Source organism: Salvelinus alpinus, chromosome 30 (genome assembly GCF_045679555.1).
Source record: "Salvelinus alpinus chromosome 30, SLU_Salpinus.1, whole genome shotgun sequence".
Taxonomy (NCBI): Eukaryota; Metazoa; Chordata; class Actinopteri; order Salmoniformes; family Salmonidae; genus Salvelinus; species Salvelinus alpinus.
Window position 1 is genome coordinate 9809657 of NC_092115.1, and position 24596 is coordinate 9834252.

The window sequence follows — 24596 nt, forward strand, 5'->3', positions numbered from 1 at the left end:
CCGGATCCTGACACAATGCATGTTAAAAAAAAGGTGGACTTTGTATTGTTTATTGCATTGGTTATAAACTGTACAGCGCAAACAAATAAGACATCTGGGAAAACAGGCATTGTGAGTGCGGCTGAATGTTTTTTAATTTATTTTACAGCAGAGGTATTACAAGGAATCTTGTCTATGAATGCTCTGTCTACACAGGCCCCTGTCTAGGGATGTGATTTGTTTTATCACTGAAGGAGTGCGGTGGGCCTTTTTTAAAATAAATGTTATTTTTGTATTGTATATGATTGTGGTATTATAACCCCCCCTTTCCCGCAATGGATTTTTTTTCTTCCGTTCACTACCCGTACAGTAGGTGGCGGCAATAAACCAATAGGTGTAGTCTGCCGTAAAAGAACAAGAGAAGCCTGCGTCATCACGTAATTCTGAAGTGAAAAATAATGGCGGCTCTTGTTATGGGATGGGATAGTGCATGCATGAGATAAGTCTTCAAAACATTTTTGTGATAAATCTTTCCGGGGAAAAAAAATCCGTTAGAATAACCAAGGTGTCAACGTAACAAGTCAGAATGGCTCACCGATACCTCCGCTTGTCAAGAGGTGGCAGGAATCTATTCAAAATGTTGCTGCCTTCAAACGTCAGGACATCTAACGTTAGCTGTGCACGACTGGTGAGTTGCAATCTAGCTAACGACGTTACAACATCAAAACAAACCGTGCTAGTCGATTCTTATTGCGTGACAAGGCATTACGAGTTTGTTTTGGGAATAGGCAGTCTTTACATGTCGTCTGTTTGTTGAAAATCTAGATACTGTCCTAATCCAACATTATTTTGCCCAACAAAACAACCTGTCATTCTAGCTAGCGTAACAGGCCTGCGAATGACATTGCCGTGGTTCGATAACACAGGGCGAGATTACATCATGAATTCAATTGTTATTTAACGTTAACTAGTCAACTATCGCGTGTTAAACCAACGCTACAACATGTCTAGCTATTTTAGGTAACGTTATGTATGCACGTGTAGTGACTTTGTATTTGCCAATGTTAAAATACGGACTACGCCGGGCACGCACGCATGGTGATTGTGTCCTTCCACACCAGATGCGATCAAGACACGCAGGTGGAAAGATCACAAAGAACTCTGAACGAATTCATTTAATTTGGGGACAGGTCGAAACGCATATGAAACATTCATGGACATTTAACTAGCTAACTTGCTGTTGGTAACTAATTTGTCCTGGGATATAAACATTGGGTTGTTATTTTACTTGAAATGTACAAGGTCCTTTTTCTTGCTGGATCTTTGTAGAATATCAACCCATTTTGAGTCACACAAAAGTGTGTGTTCTCTACTCCTACAATTAATCCACAGACAAAAGGGGAACAACAGTTAGTTAAAAAGTGATCTCTCCTAGTAAGGTCTTCTTTCTATTTTATGTGGTGTTGGCAACCTGCTGGACTGTGGACCTCGTTCATCTTTAATTAAATCACCTAAGCGGGTTTATGCTCCTAAAAACCAATGAGAGGAGGCAGGACTTGCAGCGCATCAAGCGTACCAAGTTCTATTTTAGCGCCTGGCTATGCAGATGCTCACGAGCAATTTGGATGAAATGATTGAATAACATGTATGTGTACATTTATTTTTGCAATGCAGCCAGTGTGGTCAGGATGTTGTTCAACTTGACAGTTCAGTGAATTTTTAAGATTTCAGAGCGATCATTAAACTAGCTTAATTAATGACGCTTCAGTTTTTTTAATCTCCACCTATTTTATGTTGTAGTGTTACTCTGAGAAATGACAGTAGGCGCACCAACAAAAAAATATAATGGTGCAATATTTCTGAAGTGTATTCCATGACCTTTTCACATGCACTTGGTTTCTATACCTAGTACTCAAGTAAAGACAAGTGTTTCTCATCTTTTTAATTGTATTTATTTCATGGTATCCAATTGGTAGTTACATTCCTGTCCCGTCACTACAACTCCCATACGGACTCGGGAGAGGTTTGTCCTCGCAGCCGGCTGCGACAGAGTCTGGAATCGAACCAGGGTTCTCTAGTGACACAGCTAGCAACTGCGATGCAGTGCCTTAGACCACTGCGCCACTCGGGAGGCCCGTGTTTCTCAATTCTAACTATTCCAACACTACTACTACTTAGATACGCCAATGGTTTAAAAACTAGACCTAGTTGAGCAGTTGAAAGTGTGCTGCTGTTTTGAATCGATCAAAACGTTTAAAAGGACGGTGGTGCCCACGGATGGAGTTGAGGAAAAAGTGTATTTATTTAGTGCACCATTGCTTTTTTCCAAGGATTCTGGTTCTGTATGGCTCAGTTGATAGGGCATGGCGCTTGCAACACCAGTGTTGTGGGTTCGAAGAAGCCCTGGATCGTCCATACGTAAAATGAATTGCATACATGACTAAGTAGCTTTGGATAAAAGCGTCTACTAAATGGCATATGTTATGTTGATTGTCATCTTTCATTTTCAAGGTCTCCAGCCAAGCAGACAGCCAGATAGTACTTGAAAGGAGGACTCTGTTTGAACATGTGTTAGGTGCCTATCAAAGACTCTGCTCCAAACCACCAAAAGGTATGTACCTCAACGTTCACTGTATTCATCTAGCAGATTCCCATTCTTTCTGATTATGTATAACACAAAGCATAATGTATGTATGGGTCATTAAAATGAGAAGTTTTTCATGCTCATTTATGATTTTGTGCGCTCTAAAGTTTGGTGTTCTTACGTCAGGATTTGAAAAATATTTCCCCAATGGTCCGAAAAATGAGCCGAAGAGCAGTGAATCCAACCCAACCAGTGGAGAAGCCAAAGGTAATTTAGACCACTGACTAAATATACTTTCCCGTCCTATGTTGTTAGCTGGCTAAGACCTACTGAACACTACAGTGCATTTGGGAAAGTATTCAGACCCCTTCCCTTTTTCCACATTCTGTGACGTTACAGCCTTATATTAAAATCTATTAAATAAAAAAACAATCCTCTTAAAAATAAACAAGGAGTGCCCCATAATGACATCCCAATACCCCATAATGACATCCCAATACCCCATAATGACATCCCAATACCCCATAATGACATCCCAATACCCCATAATGACATCCCAATACCCCATAATGACATCCCAATAACCCATAATGACAAAGCAAAAACAGGTTTTTAGACATTTTTGCACATGTATTAATGTATTCAGACCCTTTGCTATGAGACTCAATTGAGCTCTGGTGCATCCTGTTTGCGTTGATCATCCTTGAGATGTTTCTACAACTTCATTGGAGTGGTACGTTCAATTGATTGGACATGATTTGGAAAGGCTGTCTATATAAAGTTCCACAGTTGACAGTGAATGTCAGAGCAAATCTGGGGATGGTTTATCTAAACATTTCTGCAGCATTGAAGGTCCCCAAGAACAGTGGCCTCCATCATTCTTAAATGGAAGAAGTTTGGAACCACCTCTTCCTAGAGCTGGCTGCCTGGACAAACTGGGCAATTGGGGGAGAAGGACCTTGGTCAGGGAGTTGACCAAGAACCTGATGGTCATGCTGACAGAGCTCCAGAGTTCCTTTGTGGAGATGGGAGAACCTTCCAGAAGGACAACCATCTCTGCAGCACTCCACCAATCAGGGCTTAATGGTAGAGTGGCCAGACGGAAGCCACTCCTCAGTAAAAGGCACATGGCAGCCCGCTCGGAGTTTGCCAAAAGGCACCTAAAGACTCTCAGACCATGAGAAACAAGATTCTCTGGTCTGATGAAATCAAGATTGAACTCTTTGGCCTGAATGCCAAGTGTCACGTCTGGAGGAAACCTGGCACCATCCCTACGGTGAAGCATGGTGGTGGCAGCATCATGCTGTGGGGATGTTTTTCAGCGGCAGGGACTGGGAGACTAGTCAAGGTCGAGGGAAAGTAGGAAAGTACAGAGAGGTCCTTAATGAAAACCTGCTACGGAGTGCTCAGGACCACAGACTGGGGGCGAAGGTTCACTTTCCAACAACAACGACCCTAAGCGTACAGCCAAGACAACGCAGGAGTGGCTTCGGGACAAGTCTGTCCTTGAGTGGCCCATCGAGAGCCCGATCGAAACATCTCTGGAGAGACCTGAAAATAGCTGTGCAGCGACACTCCCCCTCCAACCTGACAGAGCTTGAGAGGATCTGCAGAGAAGAATGGGAGAAACTCAAGACTGGGGGTATTGTGTGTAGATTGAGGGGGGAAAAAACAATTTAATCAATTTTAGAATAAGGCTGTAACGTAACAAGATGGTGAAAAAGTCAAGGGGTCTGAATACTTTCCAGAATGCACTGTATGTGGTGATTAACAAAATGTTAACTTTTCCAGTATTTAGATGAGCTATGTCATCATGTAAACGATATCTATGGAAGCCTCTGTGAACTACTGCACTACACCAATTCCATGTTCTAAACAGAGGGTTGACTTCGGTTTTAGGCTGAAAACTGATGTGTCTATCTGCCTTCTCAGAGGCCAAGCCAACTACCAATGCACAGAAGGCCACTGGTAGATCTAGTGGAGGAGGAGGAGGAGGTGGTGCCTCAGGCGGAGGAGGAAAACGAGGAGGCAGGAAGGATGAGTCCCATTGGTATAGCCGGCTACAAAAGGTGAGAATCGACACCTGAAACCTGGTCGGAAGTTGACTTAATGATTTGGGTATTTGGAGCATGCTAACCAAGGTCTTACCACTCGTACCATTATTTTTGCACTACTATTAGCATCATGTCAAACTGTTGTAAACAAAACCCAACAAGACAATACAGTGCACAGAGCAAACAGAGCAAATGAGACAAAACGATACAATGAAATCGGTTGTTATTTCGAATTCTTCCGCAACGTGTTTATCCTTAGGGTGATGTGCCATGGGACGATAAGGAGTTCCGTATGTACTTCCTGAGTGGTGCTGCGTTTTGGACCATGGTTACGTACTTCTTTTTTTTACGGGAAGGCGGGAGAGAGGTCACTTGGAAAGACTTTGTCAATAACTACCTCTCGAAAGACGTCGTAAGTACTCTATTAGTATCATTGATAGGGAAAATGGTGTGTAATTTTTTTAACAATATAAAAAATCGTGTGTCAGACTCGAGGTTAGGTGTTCGTTTGCTTGATGTATGGTGTGATGATGATGATCTGATGATTTGTCCACTGCTGTTGACCATCTCACATTCGGGGACTTGAATTTGGATCTTTCTTTTTCTCTCTAGGTTGACAGATTGGAGGTAATAAACAAACGCTATGTGAAAGTGGTTTTTACACCCGGAAAGACTCCAGTTGATGGAGTAAGTTAAATATTTATACCCATATAAAAAATATAAAAAAAGTATGCTTGTGTTCTCTTCTTCACTTGTTAGAACAAAGGTAGTAATGAGTGGTTATCAAAAAGAAAGGAGGACCAAGGCACTCTTCATATAATTCATTAAAATGCCTTTATTAGTATGGCATGTTCAATAGAAACAGTTTTTTTAAAAATCTGACGCGTTTCGGATTTTTTAAAACCTTGTTTCTATTGAACATGCCATACTCATAAAGGCATTTTAATTAATTATATGAAGAGTGCCTTGGTCCTCCTTTCTTTTTGATGACCAATTTACCCCTTTTCCCAAAGAGCACCTTCTGTCTACCAACATGTACTATAGTGTACCTTAGTAGCGCTTCCCTTCCTCCTCTTTCTAGTAGTAATGAGTGGTTTGTGTTTTGGTACCCAGCAGTACGTGTGGTTCAACATTGGCAGCGTGGACACGTTTGAGCGGAACCTAGAGACAGCTCAGTATGAGATGGGTATCGAGGGGGAGAACCGTCTGCCAGTGGTGTACTCCGCTGAAAGCGACGGGTAAGTTGGACACCAAATGGACTGAAATGGGAAGAGATCGCCTTAATAAGAAATGCTCCTTTTCCGTTAGGAACACGGCCCAGCTCTAATCCCAGTAGCACATCTGTCTTCTCCCCGCAGGTCGTTTCTGCTCAGCATGCTGCCCACCGTGCTCATCATCGGCTTCCTGCTCTTCATGCTGCGACGGGGGCCAGCGGGAGCTGGCCGACCGGGCGGCCGGGGCATGGGAGGACTATTCAGTGTCAGCGAGACAACGGCCAAGGTGTTGCGCGATGAGATCGACGTGAAGTTCAAGGACGTGGCAGGCTGTGAAGAGGCCAAGCTGGAGATCATGGAGTTTGTCAATTTCCTCAAGAACCCCAAACAGTACCAGGACCTGGGTGCCAAGATCCCCAAGGTGAGACAGCAGGAGAGACCTTTACTTATAAGGATAAAGAATATGTGAAAATTCCACTTAGCCTATCGTAGGGCAAGGTGGAGCTACCCCCATATTGCCTATACATATAAAAAATCTGATATCATCAGGGGATAGGGGCAGGGGGTTATTTCTAGGAGTAAGTAAGCAATGAGCATGTTCCAGAGGGTCGATATGTTATAGCAGTCTTCTGGGATATGCACAGCATGACTGCAAAACCGACATCCTGGAACACCACCAAAGTCATACTCTTCTATGTCACAGGGGGCCATCCTGACGGGACCCCCTGGCACAGGGAAGACCCTGCTGGCCAAGGCCACCGCCGGAGAAGCCGACGTCCCCTTTATCACCGTAAATGGCTCAGAGTTCCTGGAGATGTTTGTGGGCGTGGGCCCCGCCAGGGTAAGTGACAACACTGTGGATCTTGGTGTCAGTATACTTTGGGTTGATGGACATTTCTGATTGATTGCACAATGTATTGTTCATTTTACCATGTCAACTTTTTTTTTTTTTTTTTTTCTTCATCAAAGCTTAACTGTGTTCCAACACTCTTTCATTTGAATATCCACCTGACAAAGGGAAAGGACAGCTATCCAATTCTTTCACATCTACCTGCCCTGTCGAGTCCCGCCCAGTAGTGCCTCACCCTGCTGTTAAAGGAATTTTGATTCCTGTTTATCAACCAATTCAATTAAAACATTCTGCCCATAAATAAGAATTTGTAAGATAATTATCAGCCAAATGGACAGAAAACCAGTCTTAAAATCAATCAATCAATAGCGTTTATTCTCGAGAGTACTGATCATAATACATTTTACATCAGGTTATATAATAAGAATGATGTCATAGGTTTTAATGTCCAACCTCCTCGGATACAATGGCAATACAGTTCGAGTTCTCATTACTGTCTGCCACCTGTTCAACTATCTACAACCAACTCAAGGTCTTTCCCCTCCCTGGGTAGAGACAGAATGTCCTGTAAGGAACACAGCATTCCAGCCTGTCTGAAGATAACTCCATTCTTTCTAATAAGGAACATATTACACTCAGAATTATGATTATAATAAGTTTCATTCATACAGTAACGTCTAAGTCAAATGTATACATATTTTAGTCATTAAACACAAAAATCCCGTAACACCTGCCCAGTAGTGCCCCGTCCTGTCAGCCTTGCCAAGTGGAGCCATGTCCTAATGTTCATACTCACAATTCTTGACAGTTGCGTCTTGCTCTCGATTGGAAGATTTCTGAAGCAGGACTCCAGTTTTAAAAGCAATATCAGTGATAGGCTTGTGCGGTATCCAGAGTATAATACCTGCATACTGACCTTTATACCATCCCAGTATATTGGGTGATACCGGCACTGAACACAAGGGGCGATTTTTATTTTTTTACATTTAATTTAAAAAAAAAAATTATCCGAAGGTTAGCAATGCAAACAAGTACATGTAAAATACCATAGCGAATGCTAGTTAAATGCTAACAAACGCATGTGAACATTTTATATAGTCTCTTGCAACTATTTGCAGGACAGACATCCCAGCTCATAAAGGTAAACGAGTAACAAAATTTTTTTAGCGTTTTTCTGCATGCACAAAACAAATATTAGACAGTATGGCTCTTGATCCAGGAAGGGTTTCTCTGCTGTTACCAATAGAGGAGCTTGTTAGCAGGAAGCTAACCACGTAGCTAGATAACTAGGTACTAAGTTGGGCAAACCAAATGCACGACTGCAGAGCATCTAGCACATTTTAGAAAGTTAACTTATTAGTTCTAAGATATCTAGCTGGCACACATTTAGTTGTGAATTCCATTTTGTAACTAGATAACCATAGTGCGTGCTGCACAATGGTGAGTGACTCCCGAGGCTCTGGTCTTTCGTCGTTGTGTACTTGTAAACAAGCAACATGTGACTGGGGGCTACCGGTCAGCTTCATAATGTGGCAGGTGAAATGAAGAACGCGATCTGCTTTATCTCCTAACGTATTGCACAAGTTGACTGCAGGTATTTACTTAATAAAAAGTAGCTACAAATATTAAGATTTATTGAACTTTTTAAATAAATAGTTTCAACAGTATTGAAAAATCCCGTGGCTAATTCCAAATACCCCGGTATATACGGTATATACGGTGTACCACCCAAGCCTATACGCGGTGTAACGCCAAAGCCTAATGTACTCTGGTTTTTATTCTCTCCCTGCTTTGTGCTTTCCAGGTTCGAGATTTGTTTGTCATGGCCCGTAAGAACGCCCCCTGCATCCTCTTCATTGACGAGATTGACGCAGTAGGGCGCAAGCGAGGCAGAGGGAACTTTGGTGGTCAGAGCGAGCAGGAAAACACCCTCAATCAGCTGCTGGTCGAGATGGATGGTGTGTATCGCTCAGGGTCAAATGAACTGAAGGCTCAAGGCAAAACATGTATAGTTCATCAAATCCAGCCCAACATTTTGCAATGACTGGGGCAATAAATGCCCCAGCAAAATACGTAGTCCACTCATTTTGCGAGGTCTGTCTCTACACAGACCACCGCAGTAGGGATGGACACGGCTATTTGAATATCCGAACATACTTTAGTATTCAATTACTTGGGACAGTATTCATTTTTGAGAAAATAGGAAGTGAAAGTGGGGAGATTTTATTCAATGCAAGAATGGAATTCAAATTACGGAATTAAGTTGGCTACAATGATCAACCAACATTCAGACTGTTGTTTCATATGAATGGAGTTGTAGACATTGGACAGGGAGCGCAGTAAAATGGCCTCAATTAGCCATGCTACTTTAGCTGGCTACCTGAGCTGGCTGGCTGGCTGGCTAACTTGGCTGGCTGGCTAACTTGGCTGGCTGGCTAACTTGGCTGGCTGGCTAACTTGGCTGGCTGGCTAACTTGGCTGGCTGGCTGACTTGGCTGGCTGGCTGACTTGGCTGGCTGGCTGACTAACTTGGCTGGCTGACTAACTTGGCTGGCTGACTAACTTGGCTGGCTGACTAACTTGGCTGGCTAACTTGGCTGGCTGGCTGGCTGGCTAACTTGGCTGGCTGGCTGGCTAACTTGGCTGGCTGGCTGGCTAACTTGGCTGGCTGGCTGGCTAACTTGGCTGGCTGGCTGGCTAACTTGGCTGGCTGGCTGGCTAACTTGGCTGGCTGGCTGGCTAACTTGGCTGGCTGGCTGGCTAACTTGGCTGGCTGGCTGGCTAACTTGGCTGGCTGGCTGGCTAACTTGGCTGGCTGGCTGGCTAACTTGGCTGGCTGGCTGGCTAACTTGGCTGGCTGGCTGGCTAACTTGGCTGGCTGGCTGGCTAACTTGGCTGGCTGGCTGGCTAACTTGGCTGGCTGGCTGGCTAACTTGGCTGGCTGGCTGGCTAACTTGGCTGGCTGGCTGGCTAACTTGGCTGGCTGGCTGGCTAACTTGGCTGGCTACTGATTGAAATTATAATTAGACAAGTGTTTCTTAATCCTGGTCCGGTAGACCCAAAGGGGTCCACATTGTTTTTAGTTTTTGCCCTAGTACTACACACCCGATTCCACTAATCAAAGGTTTGATCGTTGATTCAGTGTTTCCCCTGGTATTGGGCGTGGCCAATTCCACGTTCTCCAACCAACATTTTTATCGGCCACCCTCTTGGCTACAGAGACATTTTGCGGTTTAATGCTAATTTCCTGCAATTCTACACATCTTTTCATGGGGCTGGGAGAATGTAATGTCATTTTTAAAGCTACTTTCCTGCAATTCTCTTTGTTCGTATGCTATCTGAGTGACTCAAACATTATAACGAAATAACTGGGGGCCCCCATGCCAAATTTTTGATTCTCTCTCAAAGTATTTTTGTTAGTTCTCTAAGATGATCTTATAAAAAAATAAATATATAGGTTTATCTTTTCTACATACTTTTATGTACATCTACAGATTGGTGTCTGTTTGGAAGCACACCACTGGTGGGAAAATGCACATTTTCTTTATGATTTTTTGAATATTCTGTCACCAGTTGGATGGGAACCTAGCTACTGACAATAGCTAGGCCCGCTGTTGCTAAATGAATATAGGGGAAACACTGATAATGGAATCAGGTGTGTGTGTTGCTAGGGTATGCAGCCCTTTGGGGTCGACCAGGATAAAGAAACACTGATTTAAACAGAAAACGTATGACACTGCCATCTACCTTTTCCCCTCTGTTTCCAGGGTTCAACACAGCAACCAATGTAGTAGTGCTAGCAGGTACTAATAGACCTGACATCCTGGACCCTGCACTGATGAGGCCCGGACGCTTCGACAGACAGATTTACATCGGTACGAGCCCATCGTTTTATTTTATCATATGCCCCCTGACTGCTTGGGTTTCCTCCTGTTCTGGATTAATGTAGTTGTTGGATATGGTAAAAAAGAAAATATGAATCCACTGTAATAAAGGAACATTTAAGTTGTACTATGGTTATCTGTTAATGAACCACAGTGTAATGATGATCCTATTACCACAACATGTCACACATCATTACCTATCCAGAAGCCTGAAATTGTTTTGTTTTTAGTAGTAATTGGTCAACCTTTAGTTGATGCTAAAACAAATGACTGACCAAGTTAGGAAACTGTGGAAAAAGCTTTTAAACATTGGTAACATTGTTTTCGCAGGTCATCCTGACATTAAAGGCAGATCGTCCATATTTAAAGTGCACTTGAGGCCTTTGAAAATGGATGCAGAGATGGACAAAGAAGCTCTCGCCAGGAAAATGGCTGCCCTCACCCCAGGCTTCTCAGGTAGGTTTTTGAGGCACACTGAGGATGCCATCCTAGACAATGGTGTCAGAACTGCCATCATTGGGTTAATAGGCCTAGTTAAAATGATCAAACTGTTACCATATGGTTGACAAACCATATTCAGAATGTCATATACTGCATACCAGGGTTTAAGTTAGCTGGTAATAACCAGCTTTTGCCCATTAAAAAAATGAATTAAAGCTACAATATGTCACTTTTTGGGCGACATGATCAAATCCACATTGACAGATCTACAATTCAAATGTCTTTCTCATTGAAATCAAGTCTAAGAAGTGGTAGATCTGTTCTATGTAAATGTTTTTTTAATTTCGGATTTGTGCACTAGCTGAAAATACAATATTTTTGGTTATGGAAAAGATTTTTCACAGGGGTACAATGATTCTCTACACTGTACTTGCTTTTATAATAAAATAAAAAACTTACACTGAAATTAGGTAAACTATTAGAATTTTAGCAACCAGGAAATGGCGAAGCGATTTCTGCACGGTACATCTTTAAAAGCCGATAAATAAAACTGTAGCAGGCCAAATTTTGCATATCATGCATCCCGATTGCTCGCTTCAGCACCTTCCTCTCACTCTGTGCGCGCTGACTTAGGTGCATGCTGCTGTAAGAGGATGGGATGCCTTTTTCATTGAAGTAAAACGAAAATGAGAGAGTATGCCTACAGTGAAAAGCCTACAAGGGGAATTTCCTTAAAGATACGTTTTTAATACTGTAGTGAACAAAGATGGGAAGAATGTTGGCACGGCCAAATCCAGGCTACTGTGCGACTCGCTATTCCGGTAGGATGCAATTTAACTTATTTTTTCTTCGTATTTATAATTTTGTATTACTATTGCTGTATATCATTGTTATTATTGTAGACCTATTTATTAATTAAAACCAGTCTTTAAATATGCACAGTGGGTTTTGTTTCATTCTGTTGAGACAATTTCCTTGGCTAAATTAAACTTAATCAGTTTTTTCTTTATTTTGTGCTCTGTATTTAGGTTAAGATGGGTTGTAAAGTAGGCCTGTTGTCAAATGAGTAGGCCTGTTGTCAAATGAGTAGGCCTGTTGTCAAATAAATATTAGCATATTACTGTCATTTGTTGGGTACGGTAGGCACTAACTAGCCTTTCTTGGTAATTGCTAATTGCCTGTTCAATACTTTTGTGAAGGTTTATTAAACCAGTTCGTAAATGTTTTGTTTCAATCTGAGCCATTTTCTTTGGCCAAATTTAAGTTCCAACTGTAATGTTTGCCGCAATATAATATCCTACTCGTATTTTTCCTATAAACAATGGCTTGACTCACCCTAATAAAGTTTAGAAACATTTGTGAAGGTGTGGCTCTTAGCCTGTTATACTGCAGTCCTATGATATGAAGGCCATTGCACACCGTCGCACCAATTGACTCCCGACAGTTGAACTTGAGGTGAGGAATGTTTTAGTTACACCAAAATCTTAAAATATAATGCTTATCTTCATTAAAAAAAATAGATTAATTTGCGAAGTAGCCTCCTGTACACCTATATCTGTATGACAGGCGCAGCAGTCGTATGTCGGTGTCGTAGCATGCCGCAGACATATATCTCTCTCTCTCTGGTGCTAGGTCTAAGCTTCTCTTCCTTTTTTATATTTATTTGTTAAATATCAATATCCTACAGTGGACTCCTAAGTCTGTATGCAATGCCCTGCTGCATTTAGCGTTCAAATATCCGACAGCTGAACCTTGAGGTGGAAAATTGTTATTTTAGGAAAGAAAAAAACAATAACGCAATAGGCTAAACATTTTGTAATGCTGCACATCGAAAACACAAGGAATAGTGTTTTTGATAATGGCTGTTTTTAAGGACACGTAATTATCTGTTTTGCGCTGGCTGCGTGGGTGGACGCCCTAGTTAGTGCATTACAGATCCAATGCTTATGGATGACCAGTAAAGTGCTCAAATGTCAGTTAATTAAAACATTTCCCGGTCACTTGTCCGGCGAAAACCCTGCTGCTTACATACATACACACTGTATAATGTTGCATTTTCCCTGTACATTTTCATATTGATATTTGTATACAAAAATAAAATACGAATTTGTGAGGTCTTTCTTACAATGCTCATATAGATATATTTTTTGCCTTTCAATTTTAATATGCTCGTTGAAAACTGCTCTGGATGAGGCTTAACTATAAAAAAAAAAAAAATAATATCAATTTAAATTCTATTCTGTTTTGTTAGGTGCTGATATTGCCAATGTGTGCAATGAAGCCGCGCTGATTGCTGCTCGCCACCTAGCGGACTCAATCAACCAGAAGCACTTTGAGCAGGCCATCGAACGCGTGATCGGAGGTGAGCGCATACATATACAAATGAACACATCCTGATTTTGCTACATACCGTATTAAGCCACTCGGGTCTCCCAAGTGGCGCAGCGGTCTAATGGCACTGAATCTCAGTGCTAGAGGTGTCACTACAGACCCTGGTTCGATTCCAGGCTGTATCACAACCGGCCGTGATCGGGAGTCCCGTAGGGAGGCGCACAATTGGCCCAGCGTATTATCATTTTTTACTCCTTTTTCGTAGTATCCAATTGGTAGTAACAGTCTTGTCTCATCGCTGTAACTCCCGTACGGACTCGGGAGAGGTGAAGGTCGAGAGCCGTGCGTCCTCTGAAACACAACCCAGCCAAGCCGCACTGCTTCTTGACATAATGTCCACTTAACCCAGAAGTCAGCCGCACCAATGTGTCGGAGGAAACACTGTACAACTAGACCGTGTCAGCGTGCGCCAGGCCCGCCACAGGAGTCGCTAGAGCGTGATGGGACAAGAACATCCCTGCCGGCCAAACCCTCCCCTAACTACGCTGGGCCAATTGTGCGCCGCCCCATGGGTCTCCCGGTTGCGGCCGGCTGTAACAGAGCCTGGACTCGAACCAAGATCTCTTGTGGCACAGCTAGCACTGCGATGCAGTGCCTTAGACCACTGCGCCACTCGGGAGGCCTAACTTGCCTAGTTAAATAAAATAAAAATGTGTAACATGTATTGGCTACTTACAAGCTGTGTTGTCAAGACCAGCAAACCATAGAGATGCAAGGAGCTCTAATATGACTTCTCTGTCAATTGTAATGTGATTTATTAAATTTCACCTGAAATTTATTCAACTGAAAGTACAATGTATTCTAATCTATATGATCTAATTGAACTAGTGTGGCTTGATACATCGACTGGACTTTTTACACAGCAACAAAGATCAAACGTCATTGATTACTCACTCCTTCTGTTCTACCTTCTTCATTCAACCTTTCCATATGAATTTGGGTACCTTCTTTGTCATGCAGATTGTTTTGATAGTCGCACAGGTAAGTCAAGTACTTTCTGTTGTTGAATGTACAGGTCTGGAGAAGAAGACTCAGGTCCTGCAGCCTGAGGAGAAAAAGACTGTAGCTTACCACGAGGCAGGGCACGCTGTGGCAGGCTGGTACCTGGAGCATGCTGACCCTCTGCTCAAGGTAGATTCTAGTCACTACCAATATTCTACCTGCCCCTCTATACTGGTAAATCCTAGTCACTACCAATATTCTACCTGCCCCTCTATACTGGTAGATCCTAGTCACTACCAACATTCTACCTGCCTCTCTATACAGGTAGATTCTAGTCACTACCAACATTCTACCTGCCTCTCTATACTGGTAGATTCTAGTCACTACCAACATTCTACCTGCCCCTCTATACAGGTAGATCCTAGTCACTACCAATATTCTACCTGCCCCTCTATACTGGTAGATCCTAGTCACTACCAATATTCTACCTGCCCCTCTATACAGGTAGATTCTAGTCACTACCAATATTCTACATGCCCCTCTATACAGGTCATTGTTTTGACCCAGTCGTTAAAGCTAATCATTCTATTCATGCGATGTTACTATACTAAACAAATCATTATCATGTACCTAGCTAGCAGAGATTCAATGAGGATGAACTTGAATAAATAATGATTTAATAAATAGGCCGCACTGTGCTGGTTAATTAATTAACGGAGTTCTGAGTGTTTACGGTTTCCATGATGAATTATTCGTTTTACGTTCATTCTTGGGCTACTGGCATGGGAGATATTACATTTGTAAAATTATACATTGTTGCACAGGTTATATGTAGATCTACGTACAACCGCCAACTGTTGCAAACCAAATGGTGGCGTGGACAAATGTGTAGATGCCCCCGAGATAGATGAAGTTTATGAATTCCCTGCCTGGGCTGCGGGACAGTGGAATTATGACATTTAATACATGGTCATGGTATTTTGTGGGAGTTGTCCAACCAATCAACATCCAGGATCCAAAAAACACTGTTTTTATAATATTTACGCTACACCGGCTGGCTTTGGTGAGTTGGATGGTCTTTACCATGCATCCTTAGAAAAAGTGTTATGTTAATATTGACGGCTTTGTAAAACATCAGTCGGACTAGCTCTAGAGAATATATGCATACTTTGCAAGATATTAAAGGGATAGTTCACCTTTTTTTTTTGTTGACATTTTAAGCCCATATCAGCCAGATTTAATACTGGGTGACCAATAAGTGCCAGGCTCAACTTACCACTGACATTTTGTCCTCTCTCCAGGTATCCATCATCCCCAGAGGCAAAGGGTTGGGCTATGCCCAGTACCTACCTAAGGAGCAGTACCTATACACCAAGGAGCAGCTGCTGGACAGGATGTGCATGACGCTGGGTGGCCGCGTGTCTGAGGAGATCTTCTTCGGTCGCATCACCACGGGGGCCCAGGACGACCTCAGGAAGGTCACCCAGAGTGCATACGCCCAGGTCTGTCCGTCCCCGTCCGTCCCCACCGCCAGATTTGTTAGCGTTTTATCTGTGTTTTTCACAGGGCTAGTACACAATGGGTTTATGATTGGGTAAGACGGTTGTACTAATCTCATGAAGGTGTGTGTGTGTCACATTCCAGTTATTTTTGTTGTTGAAGTAGAGTGGATTATCATATGACATTTTGCATTTTATTGAGACAGTAATGAAATGAGAGAGATACATTCAAGTGGGAGAGTCTGTGAGAGGGGAGGACATGAGGATGGACCTCAAGTTTCCGGTGGGGAGAAGCATACACTGAGTGTACAAAACATTAGGAACACCTGGTCATTCTATGATATAGACTGACCAGGTGAAAAGCTATGATCTCTTCTTGACGTCACTTGTTAAATCCACTTCAATCAGTGTAGATGAAGAGGAGGAGACATGTTAATGAAGGATTATATGTGTATGTGTGCCATTCAGAGGGTGAATGGGCAAGACAAAATATTTAAGTGCCTTTGAACAGGGAATGGTAGTAGGTGTCAGGCGCACCGGGTTGAGAGGTGTGAAGAACTGCAATGTTACTGGGTTTTTCACGCTCAACAGTTTCCTTGTGTGTGTCAAGAATGGTCCACCAACCCTGGTCTTTTGGGTTGTGAACATGTACCCAGACCATGGTGCCTGCACACATTATATATATTTGTTTAATTAATTGAATATACTGAAAATCTCAGTCTGTGGTATTAGGACATTCCAATAAAGTGTTACTCTGTTTCTATACCATTGTTTATACAGATCGTGCAGTTTGGCATGAATGACAAGGTGGGCCAGGTGTCCTTCGACTTGCCCCGGCAGGGCGAGATGACCCTCGAGAAGCCCTACAGCGAGGCCACGGCGCGCCTCATCGACACGGAGGTGCGCAATCTCATCCGAGAGGCGTACGAGCGTACCCACACCCTACTGGCTGAGAGGAAAGACGATGTGGAGAAGGTACGTGTGGGAGCAGGTGTGGTGGTAGGACATAAAAACACTTACTCGTAAGGCTTACACTGTCTCACACAGACACAAGTACAAATAATACATTTACCTTCAATGGTTGCCTGGTCAGGTGGCGCAGCGTCTGCTGGAGAGGGAGGTGCTGGACAAGAAGGACATGGTGGAGCTCCTGGGGGTGCGGCCGTTCGCTGAGAAGTCCACCTACGAGGAGTTTGTGGAGGGCACGGGGGGCATGGATGAGGACACATCCCTGCCTGAGGGCCTCAAGGACTGGAACAAGGAGCGCGACAAGGAGGAAAGCACCGAGGAACAGGTGGCCCGACAGATCTCCGGAGGAATGCCCTTCTAACTGGGACTGCTTGGCCTCACCGAGGGTTGTTTTTAGTATGAGGCTGTACTGAGATTAGAACAGGATGGTGGAAGGATGTCAGTAAGCCCCACCTAAACGTTACCTGACTGAACCATGCCCAGGATCCCTCTGATTGGTCAGTTGCATCCTTTGCAATGGTCTGGGGGGTGTATTCAGCGAGATGAAACATTCTGAACGTTGCAGATAAAAATGTCACACAGGAGTTAAAAGTACTGTCATGGTTAGAGTAAACAAAATATATCAAATCTTGTGGGTGGGAGGGGGGGTTATTTTGGGTAAAGACACTAGGCCACACATCTAAAACTAAAAACTATGTACAAAATATAATAGACCCATTTTTTTTTTAATAACTTACCTGTTTCTGGCCCTCAAAATTGATTTTGACTAACAAATGGTCATAATAAAATAAAATCTGTGCAGCCCTCAGTTGAATTTCAAAATCCCAATGTGGCCCTTGAGCCAAAAAGTTTTGCCGCCAAATCTAAGAACGACGTAAATTGCAGTCATGATTTTTTTATTTTTGTGTGATTTAACCTGTCATTAATAAAGCTATGTATTCCCTGTTCAACATGGAGGAATAAGCATATCTGTTCACCACCAGAATATTTGAGCAGAGTTGAGCAGTTGGAAATCCCACTCATCGCTCACAGATACAAAAATAATGTGTTTCTCTCATCTCTTGATGATCAGGTAGGCTACTTCAGTTGTAACTGTGGCTCTGTAGTGCTCACATTTTACAGTTGATGGACAAATCTAACACTGTTACACGGAATCCTTTTGTTTTCTTTATAAAAATCTATAACATCTCTGTTGCTACTACATGAGCTCATTCGTTGTCTTGCCATCAATTACACAGTCGACTCATATCCACATCTCTGAGCATTAGTAGTGGAGGTAGGCTAAAGAAATACATAAGAATAGGCCTAATTTTAAATAAGTCATGAAGGACATTTTTTAAATGCTGCCCAGAGCTCGTGGCTGAGCGGTACCGGAGCGAAATTGGAGAGAGTGAGAGAGAAGTTCCCGACTTTTATTTTATTTTTTATTTTTTTAGATCCGCTGCTTGCTCCAGCCAAATTACGCACGTTCTGCTCCTCCCTCCACTCTGCTCACATCCTCTGTTTTACAAAGTACATTTCTGTCTAACTCCACCCAGCCGGAACAGGCCCCAGAGAGACTGACTAAAATGCAATTTTTCCAGGGATTGGATGGGAGCACTGCCCTTGATCTTCATGCCTTGAGGCCCCCTTGAGTATAAGGCATGCTGTGTGGGACACTGGAGGAGTGGGTCTTTAGAAGAGTGGGAGGGGAGACTTAAGTTTTTATATAGTATTTAACTATGGATTACTTCAATGACCAAAAGAAATCTAGAATCCGTCTGGCTTTCTAAAGAACGTTCACAGAAGTGTAGCTTGGGGTTGTTCCCTTGTTTGGAAAAGAGGATTGTACATGAGATATTAAAGCCAAGGTTGCTTGTATAGATTTTGAGTAGATGGCAAAATGACTGAAATACTCCAGTAGTACATGAAATGTAGAAGAACAAATTATGTTCAGGAAATAAAGAAATTATGCTTTCAATCCCCCCCCATGAATCTTTACTTCTGTGAAGTGGAGTCAAACTCAAACTAATTGATATATGTGAAGATTAATGTCTATTCACTTTAATCCAATTCGTATTCTTACCGAAAAAACTGACCAGGGCGATGGGTGAGTGATTCATATAAGCCTAGTTCAGTTGTTTCGTATTTCAAATAGGCTGCAGTAAACTAAACTACTACCTTGCATTCAGTAATTTAATTATTCCCGAATTTTCTCCCCAAACAAAATTTTAAGCCAGTTTATATTTTCACAAGACTATCCACATGAAGACCACCTATTAATTAGAATATTCAGACTCCTACATTTTTACCTATTAATTAGAATATTCAGACTCCTACATTTTTACCTATTAATTAGAATATTCAGACTCCTACATTTTTACCTATTAATTAGAATATTCAGACTCCTACATTTTTACCTATTAATTAGAATATTCAGACTCCTACGTTTTTACCTATTAATTAGAATATTCAGACTCCTACATTTTTACCTATTAATTAGAATATTCAGACTCCTACATTTTTACCTATTAATTAGAATATTCAGGCTCCTACATTTTTACCTATTAATTAGAATAATCAGGCTCCTACGTTTTTACCTATTAATTAGAATATTCAGACTCCTACGTTTTTACCTATTAATTAGAATATTCAGACTCCTACGTTTTTACCTATTAATTAGAATATTCAGACTCCTACGTTTTTACCTATTAATTAGAATATTCAGACTCCTACGTTTTTACCTATTAATTAGAATATTCAGACTCCTACATTTTTACCAATTAGAATATTCAGACTCCTAAATTTTTACCTATTAATTAGAATATTCAGACTCCTACGTTTTTACCTATTAATTAGAATATTCAGACTCCTACATTTTTACCTATTAATTAGAATATTCAGACTCCTACGTTTTTACATAGAAAAATGTAAGCGTCGTTGAGACCACCTCCATTTAATTTAGGATCAAACTGTGTTGGGTACATTGTTTGATATAATTTAAGACTCTTAATAAGTTTCAGGAAGTGGCCATTAGTAGCCAACTTCTTGAGGGGGAAGTTGACTGCCCCGTCCCGGACCTCCTCTCTACCCAACCTTAGGCCTACAGCAGCACCACAGTCAGAAAATCCTAAGGAGAGCATGATTGTACATTTGCAACATATTTCCAGTTAGCTACTGGAAATTAATTTGCACTCATTTGTATAGGGTTTTCACTTTGTTTTTAAAAGGGTAAGTTCATCAAATGTATGTTTGGGTCGAACTTAAGTTAATCTTAACTGAATGAACATTTACCCTTTTAATGTAGTCAGTCCAGTTTAGATCATAAAAGCATATCATGGACACATTCATCCAAAAACACAATCAAGATTGCTTTCACTTTTTAATTACCAAGTACTCATAAGTCTGTAGCATACCATTCCTACTGAGGCAGTTTTCGGCAAAACAATCACAGGTGTCGCATGTGCGCTGTTGTGGGGTATACAAGGCCGCCGGGGCTGCGCTGAAGTGGTACTCCTAAAAAATTACGGTTGGCAGGTCTGCATCACATCATACGTACCTCAGTGCTGCTTGTAATCATCAAATGTTATACAACTATTGGTGAACACTTCTCCAGCAATATTCATGAACGCCAAAAGCTATCCATATTTATGCCACCACAGTGCAATGCTACATAGTCGTGTCTGTCGTTCTGTTTTTGTTGTTGGTGTGGGCCGTTGGACATTATGGAATATTATCAGTAATCAGCCAAGACAGCCTTGTTATTGTCGCTCAAACTCTCATTGTAGGGTTATCTAATGTGTAATGTGTACATTTTGTATTTTGCTCAAATTTTTTTTTTTGATGCAGTGTGAACATGACAATTATATACTGATCAAAAATATAAACCCAACATGTAAAGTGTTGGTCCCATGTTTCATGAGCTGAAATAAAAGATCACAGAAATGTTACATACGCACATCTTATTTCTCTCAAATTTTTAACACATTTGTTTACATCCCTGTTAGTGAGCATTTCTCCTTTTGCCAAGATAATCCATCCACCTGACAGGTGTAGCATATCAAAAAGTACACAACACAATGCCACAGATGACTCAAGTTTTGAGGGAGTGTGCAATTGGCATGTTGACTGCAGGAATATCAACCAGAGCTGTTGACAGATAATTTTATATTAATTTCTCTTCCATAAGCCACCAACGTTGTTTTAGAGAATTTGGCAGTATGTCTAATCGGCTGCACAACCGCAGACCACGTTTAACCACGCCAGCCCAGGACCTCCACATCCGGCTTCTTCACCTGCGGGATCATCTGAGACCAGCCATTCCGACAGCTGATGAAACTGTAGGTTTGAACAACCTTAGAATTTCTACACAAACTCTCACCAGGGTTTTGACCTGACTGCAGTTCGACGTTGTAACCGACTTCAGGGGGTTATGTGTCGCGCTGCATGAGGCAAATGGTGGTCACATCTGATACTGACTGGTTTTCTGATCCACGCACCTACCTTTTTTAAAGGTATCTGTGACCAACAGATGCATATCTGTATTCCCAGTCATGTGAAATCCCATAGATTATATTTTTGTTCAGTATATTTAATCACAACATGCAACAATTTCAAAAGATTTTACAGAGTTACAGTTCATATAAGGAAATAAATTAGGCCCTAATCTATGAATTTCACATGACTGGGAATACAGATATGCATCTGTTGGTCACACATACCATTAAAAAAGGTAGGTGTGTGGATCAGAAAACCAGTCAGTATATTGTGTGACCACCATTTGCCTCATGCAGCGCAACACATCTCCTTCACATAGAGTTGATCGTGGCCTGTGGAATGTTGTCCCACTCGTCTTCAATTGCTGTCCGAAGTTGCTGGATATTGGCGGGAACTGGAACACGCTGTCGTACACGTCAATCCAGAGCATCCCGAACATGCTCAATGGGTGACATGTCTGAGTGTGCAGGCCATGGAAGAACCGTGCCATTTTATCAAGTTCAAATTAAATGGAAACCCTCTAGAAATGTTGAGTGCAAATGATTATATCACTTTGTTTTTAAAATAATGATCATTTAAAAATGGATATACAATTGAACAATTACCCTTAACGTGTCCGGTTTAGATCATAAAAGTATATCATGGACACAACTTCATCCAAAAACACAATCAAGATTGCTTTCACTTTTGGGACGAATGTATTTATTTAAATTAACTGATTTCCTGATATGAACTGTAACTCTGTAAAATCTTTGAAATGGTTCAGTTTTAAATATACTGAAAGCAAAGATTTTACAGAGTTACAGTTCATATCAGGAAATCAGTTAATTTAAATAAATAAATTCGTCCCAAAAGTGAAAGCAATCTTGATTGTGTTTTTGGATGAATGTGTCCATGATATGCTTTTATGATCTAAACTGGACTGACTACATTAAAAAGGGTAAATGTTCATTCAGTTAAGATTAACTTAATTTTGACCCAAACATAAATTTGATGAACTTACACTTTTAAAAACAAAGTGAAAACCCTATAAAAAATGAGTGCAAATTATTTATTTCATTTGAACTTGATTTTACATTTTAACCAAGTCTTAGAATTGCTTTCTCTCTGATATTAGCAGGATACGGCACATCATTTGTGGTGGAAAACAGTGAAGGACAGCCATGATATAATGGCATCTCAAAGTGCGATGATGGCTCCAGCCCCTTTAATTCAGGATGTCATGATTGGACAAATGACTTAAGACAAAGCAAATAATCTACTCATATTCAATCAGAACAAAAAACTAAAAAGTTATATATTTTTGGGAGATGAGGGCTATACTGAATTCTCAACCAGATACAATTCTAATGTCATGCATTTCACTAACAAGGCTGCAAATTAGACAAAATGGACCCATAGCGCCAACTGATCTAAAGTCAATGGTGTCAGGATATATTATCTTGGAAGAAACGCCAAATAACAACAGTCTGAAGATTGCGAACCTATTTTAAAAAAACGAGGTAAAAACGAGAAAAATATAAAAAATATAAACAATTTTACACTTCATCAAAAAAAAATATAGAAAAGTTTGAATAAAATCTCAAAGTAAACTATATTTCCCCCAAAAATGAACATAAAAAAAAGATTCACTAAAAACTATTACTTCTAACAGTCAGGGAAAATCACATTCAAAGCAGTTTTTTTTGCATGGAGGAAGGCATGATTCTTCATATTTACCATTTGAATATGCTCTGTCTACATCTGGAGTGTCAGTGGGGCACATACTGTACTGTGCTATCACTTAAAGGCTAATAACAAATGGTGTTTATGAGAGGCTACTCCTGTCATCTACTCTAGCATTTCCCTGATTGTTTATAGTATCCATTTACATTCAAATGGACGGTTGATTAATTACATCATCCATTCCTGTTGGGAAGTCACAGTAAATTTCCAGGTCTCTACAATCTGTGAGAGAAGTATCTTGTCTGGGAAGGAGGCCTCCACGTCAGGCAGGACTTCTACTTCTTTGCGGTCCATGTATCCAGCCAACGTCTCTTTGACACTAACAAGGTAGATTGAGAGAGAGAGAGGAAAAGTCTTGTGATTTCAGACCTCAGACTATTTATTTTATTTCACCTTTATTTAACCAGGTAGGCTAGTTGAGAACAAGTTCTCATTTACAACTGCAACCTGGCCAAGATAAAGCAAAGCAGTGCGACAGAAACAACAACACAGTGTTACACATGGAATAAACAAACGTTCAGTCAATAACACAATAGAAACAAAGAAAGTCTATATACAGTGTGTGCAAATGGCATGAGGTGGTAAGGCAATAAATAGGCCATAGTAGCAAAGTAATTACAATTTAGCAGATTAACACTGGAGTGATAGATGAGCAGATGATGATGAGCAGATGAAGGTGTGTAAGTAGTGATACTGTTGTGCAAAAGAGCAGCAAAGTAAATAAAAACAATATGGGGGATGAGGTAGGTAGATTGGATGGGCTTTTTACAGATGGACTATGTACAGCTGCAGCGATCGGTTAGCTGCTCTGATAGCTGATGTTTAAAGTTAGTGAGGGAAATGTAAGCTCCAGCTTCAGTGATTTTTGCAATTCGTTCCAGTCACTGGCAGCAGAGAACTGGAAGGAAAGGCGGCCAAAGGGGGTGTTGGCTTTGGGGATGACCAGTGAGATATACCTGCTGGAGCGCGTGCTACGGTTGGGTGTTGCCATCGTGACCAGTGAACTGAGATAAGGCGGAGCTTTACCTAGCATAGACTTATAGATGACCTGGTGCCAGTGGGTCTGGCGACGAATATGTAGCGAGGGCCAACCGACTAGAGCATACAGGTCGCAGTGGTGGGTGGTATAAGGGGCTTTGATAACAAAACGGATGGCACTGTGAGAGACTACATCCAATTTGCTAAGTAGAGTATTGGAACAGTTTTTACCCCCAAGCCATAAGACCCCTGAACAGGTAACCAAATGGTTACCCGAACTATTTGCATTGTGTGCCCCCCAACCCCTTTTTTTACGCTGCTGCTACTCTCTGTTTATCATATATGCATAGTCACTTTAACTATACATTCATGTACATACTACCTCAATTGGCCCGACCAACCTGTGCTCCCGCTCATTGGCTAACCGGGCTATCTGCATTGTGTCCCGCCACCCGCCAACCCCTCTTTTTACGCTACTGCTACTCTCTGTTCATCATATATGCATAGTCACTTTAACCATACCCATATGTACATACTACCTCAATAAGCCTGACTAACCGGTGTCTGTATATAGCCTTGCTACTCTTATTTTCAGATGTCTTTTTACTTT

At 41.5% G+C, this 24596-nt stretch overlaps 2 protein-coding genes across 3 annotated transcripts in view; one reads left to right on the forward strand and one right to left on the reverse strand.

Moving 5' to 3' along the window:
- Positions 1–406: 406 nt before the first annotated feature.
- On the forward strand, positions 407–20736 carry LOC139560481 (mitochondrial inner membrane m-AAA protease component AFG3L2-like). 2 transcript variants are annotated; one of them, XM_071377297.1, is made up of 17 exons: positions 407–667; positions 2491–2590; positions 2750–2830; positions 4496–4632; positions 4877–5029; positions 5230–5304; positions 5731–5855; positions 5976–6252; positions 6535–6672; positions 8486–8639; positions 10449–10556; positions 10896–11021; positions 13258–13368; positions 14413–14528; positions 15641–15841; positions 16619–16813; positions 16932–20736. In XM_071377297.1, the coding sequence occupies exons 1-17, from the start codon at positions 566–568 to the stop codon at positions 17166–17168; spliced, it is 2436 nt and encodes an 811-aa protein (XP_071233398.1). In that variant the 5' UTR covers positions 407–565; the 3' UTR covers positions 17169–20736. The 2 variants fall into 2 exon arrangements, with proteins under 2 accessions (XP_071233398.1, XP_071233399.1); XM_071377298.1 differs by having other exon boundaries at positions 5734–5855.
- Positions 20737–22462: 1726 nt separating this feature from the next.
- LOC139559487 (E3 ubiquitin-protein ligase rnf213-alpha-like) overlaps positions 22463–24596 on the reverse strand; it is a 60265-nt gene continuing 58131 nt past the window's right edge. The window contains exon 67 of the mRNA XM_071375524.1: positions 22463–23327. Coding sequence (XP_071231625.1) covers positions 23177–23327 — 151 coding nt within the window. The 3' untranslated portion in view covers positions 22463–23176. The remainder of the gene's footprint in view (positions 23328–24596) is intronic.

What these genes read in the sequence shown, in the direction of transcription:
- LOC139560481 (XM_071377297.1), top strand. Translation starts at nt 566, where the DNA reads ATGGCTCACCGATACCTCCGCTTGTCAAGAGGTGGCAGGAATCTATTC. An exon ending in TGGGCGTGGGCCCCGCCAGG is followed by an intron (nt 6,673 to 8,485) that starts GTAAGTGACAAC and finishes TGTGCTTTCCAG; the next exon opens with GTTCGAGATTTGTTTGTCAT. An exon ending in CGACAGACAGATTTACATCG is followed by an intron (nt 10,557 to 10,895) that starts GTACGAGCCCAT and finishes TTGTTTTCGCAG; the next exon opens with GTCATCCTGACATTAAAGGC.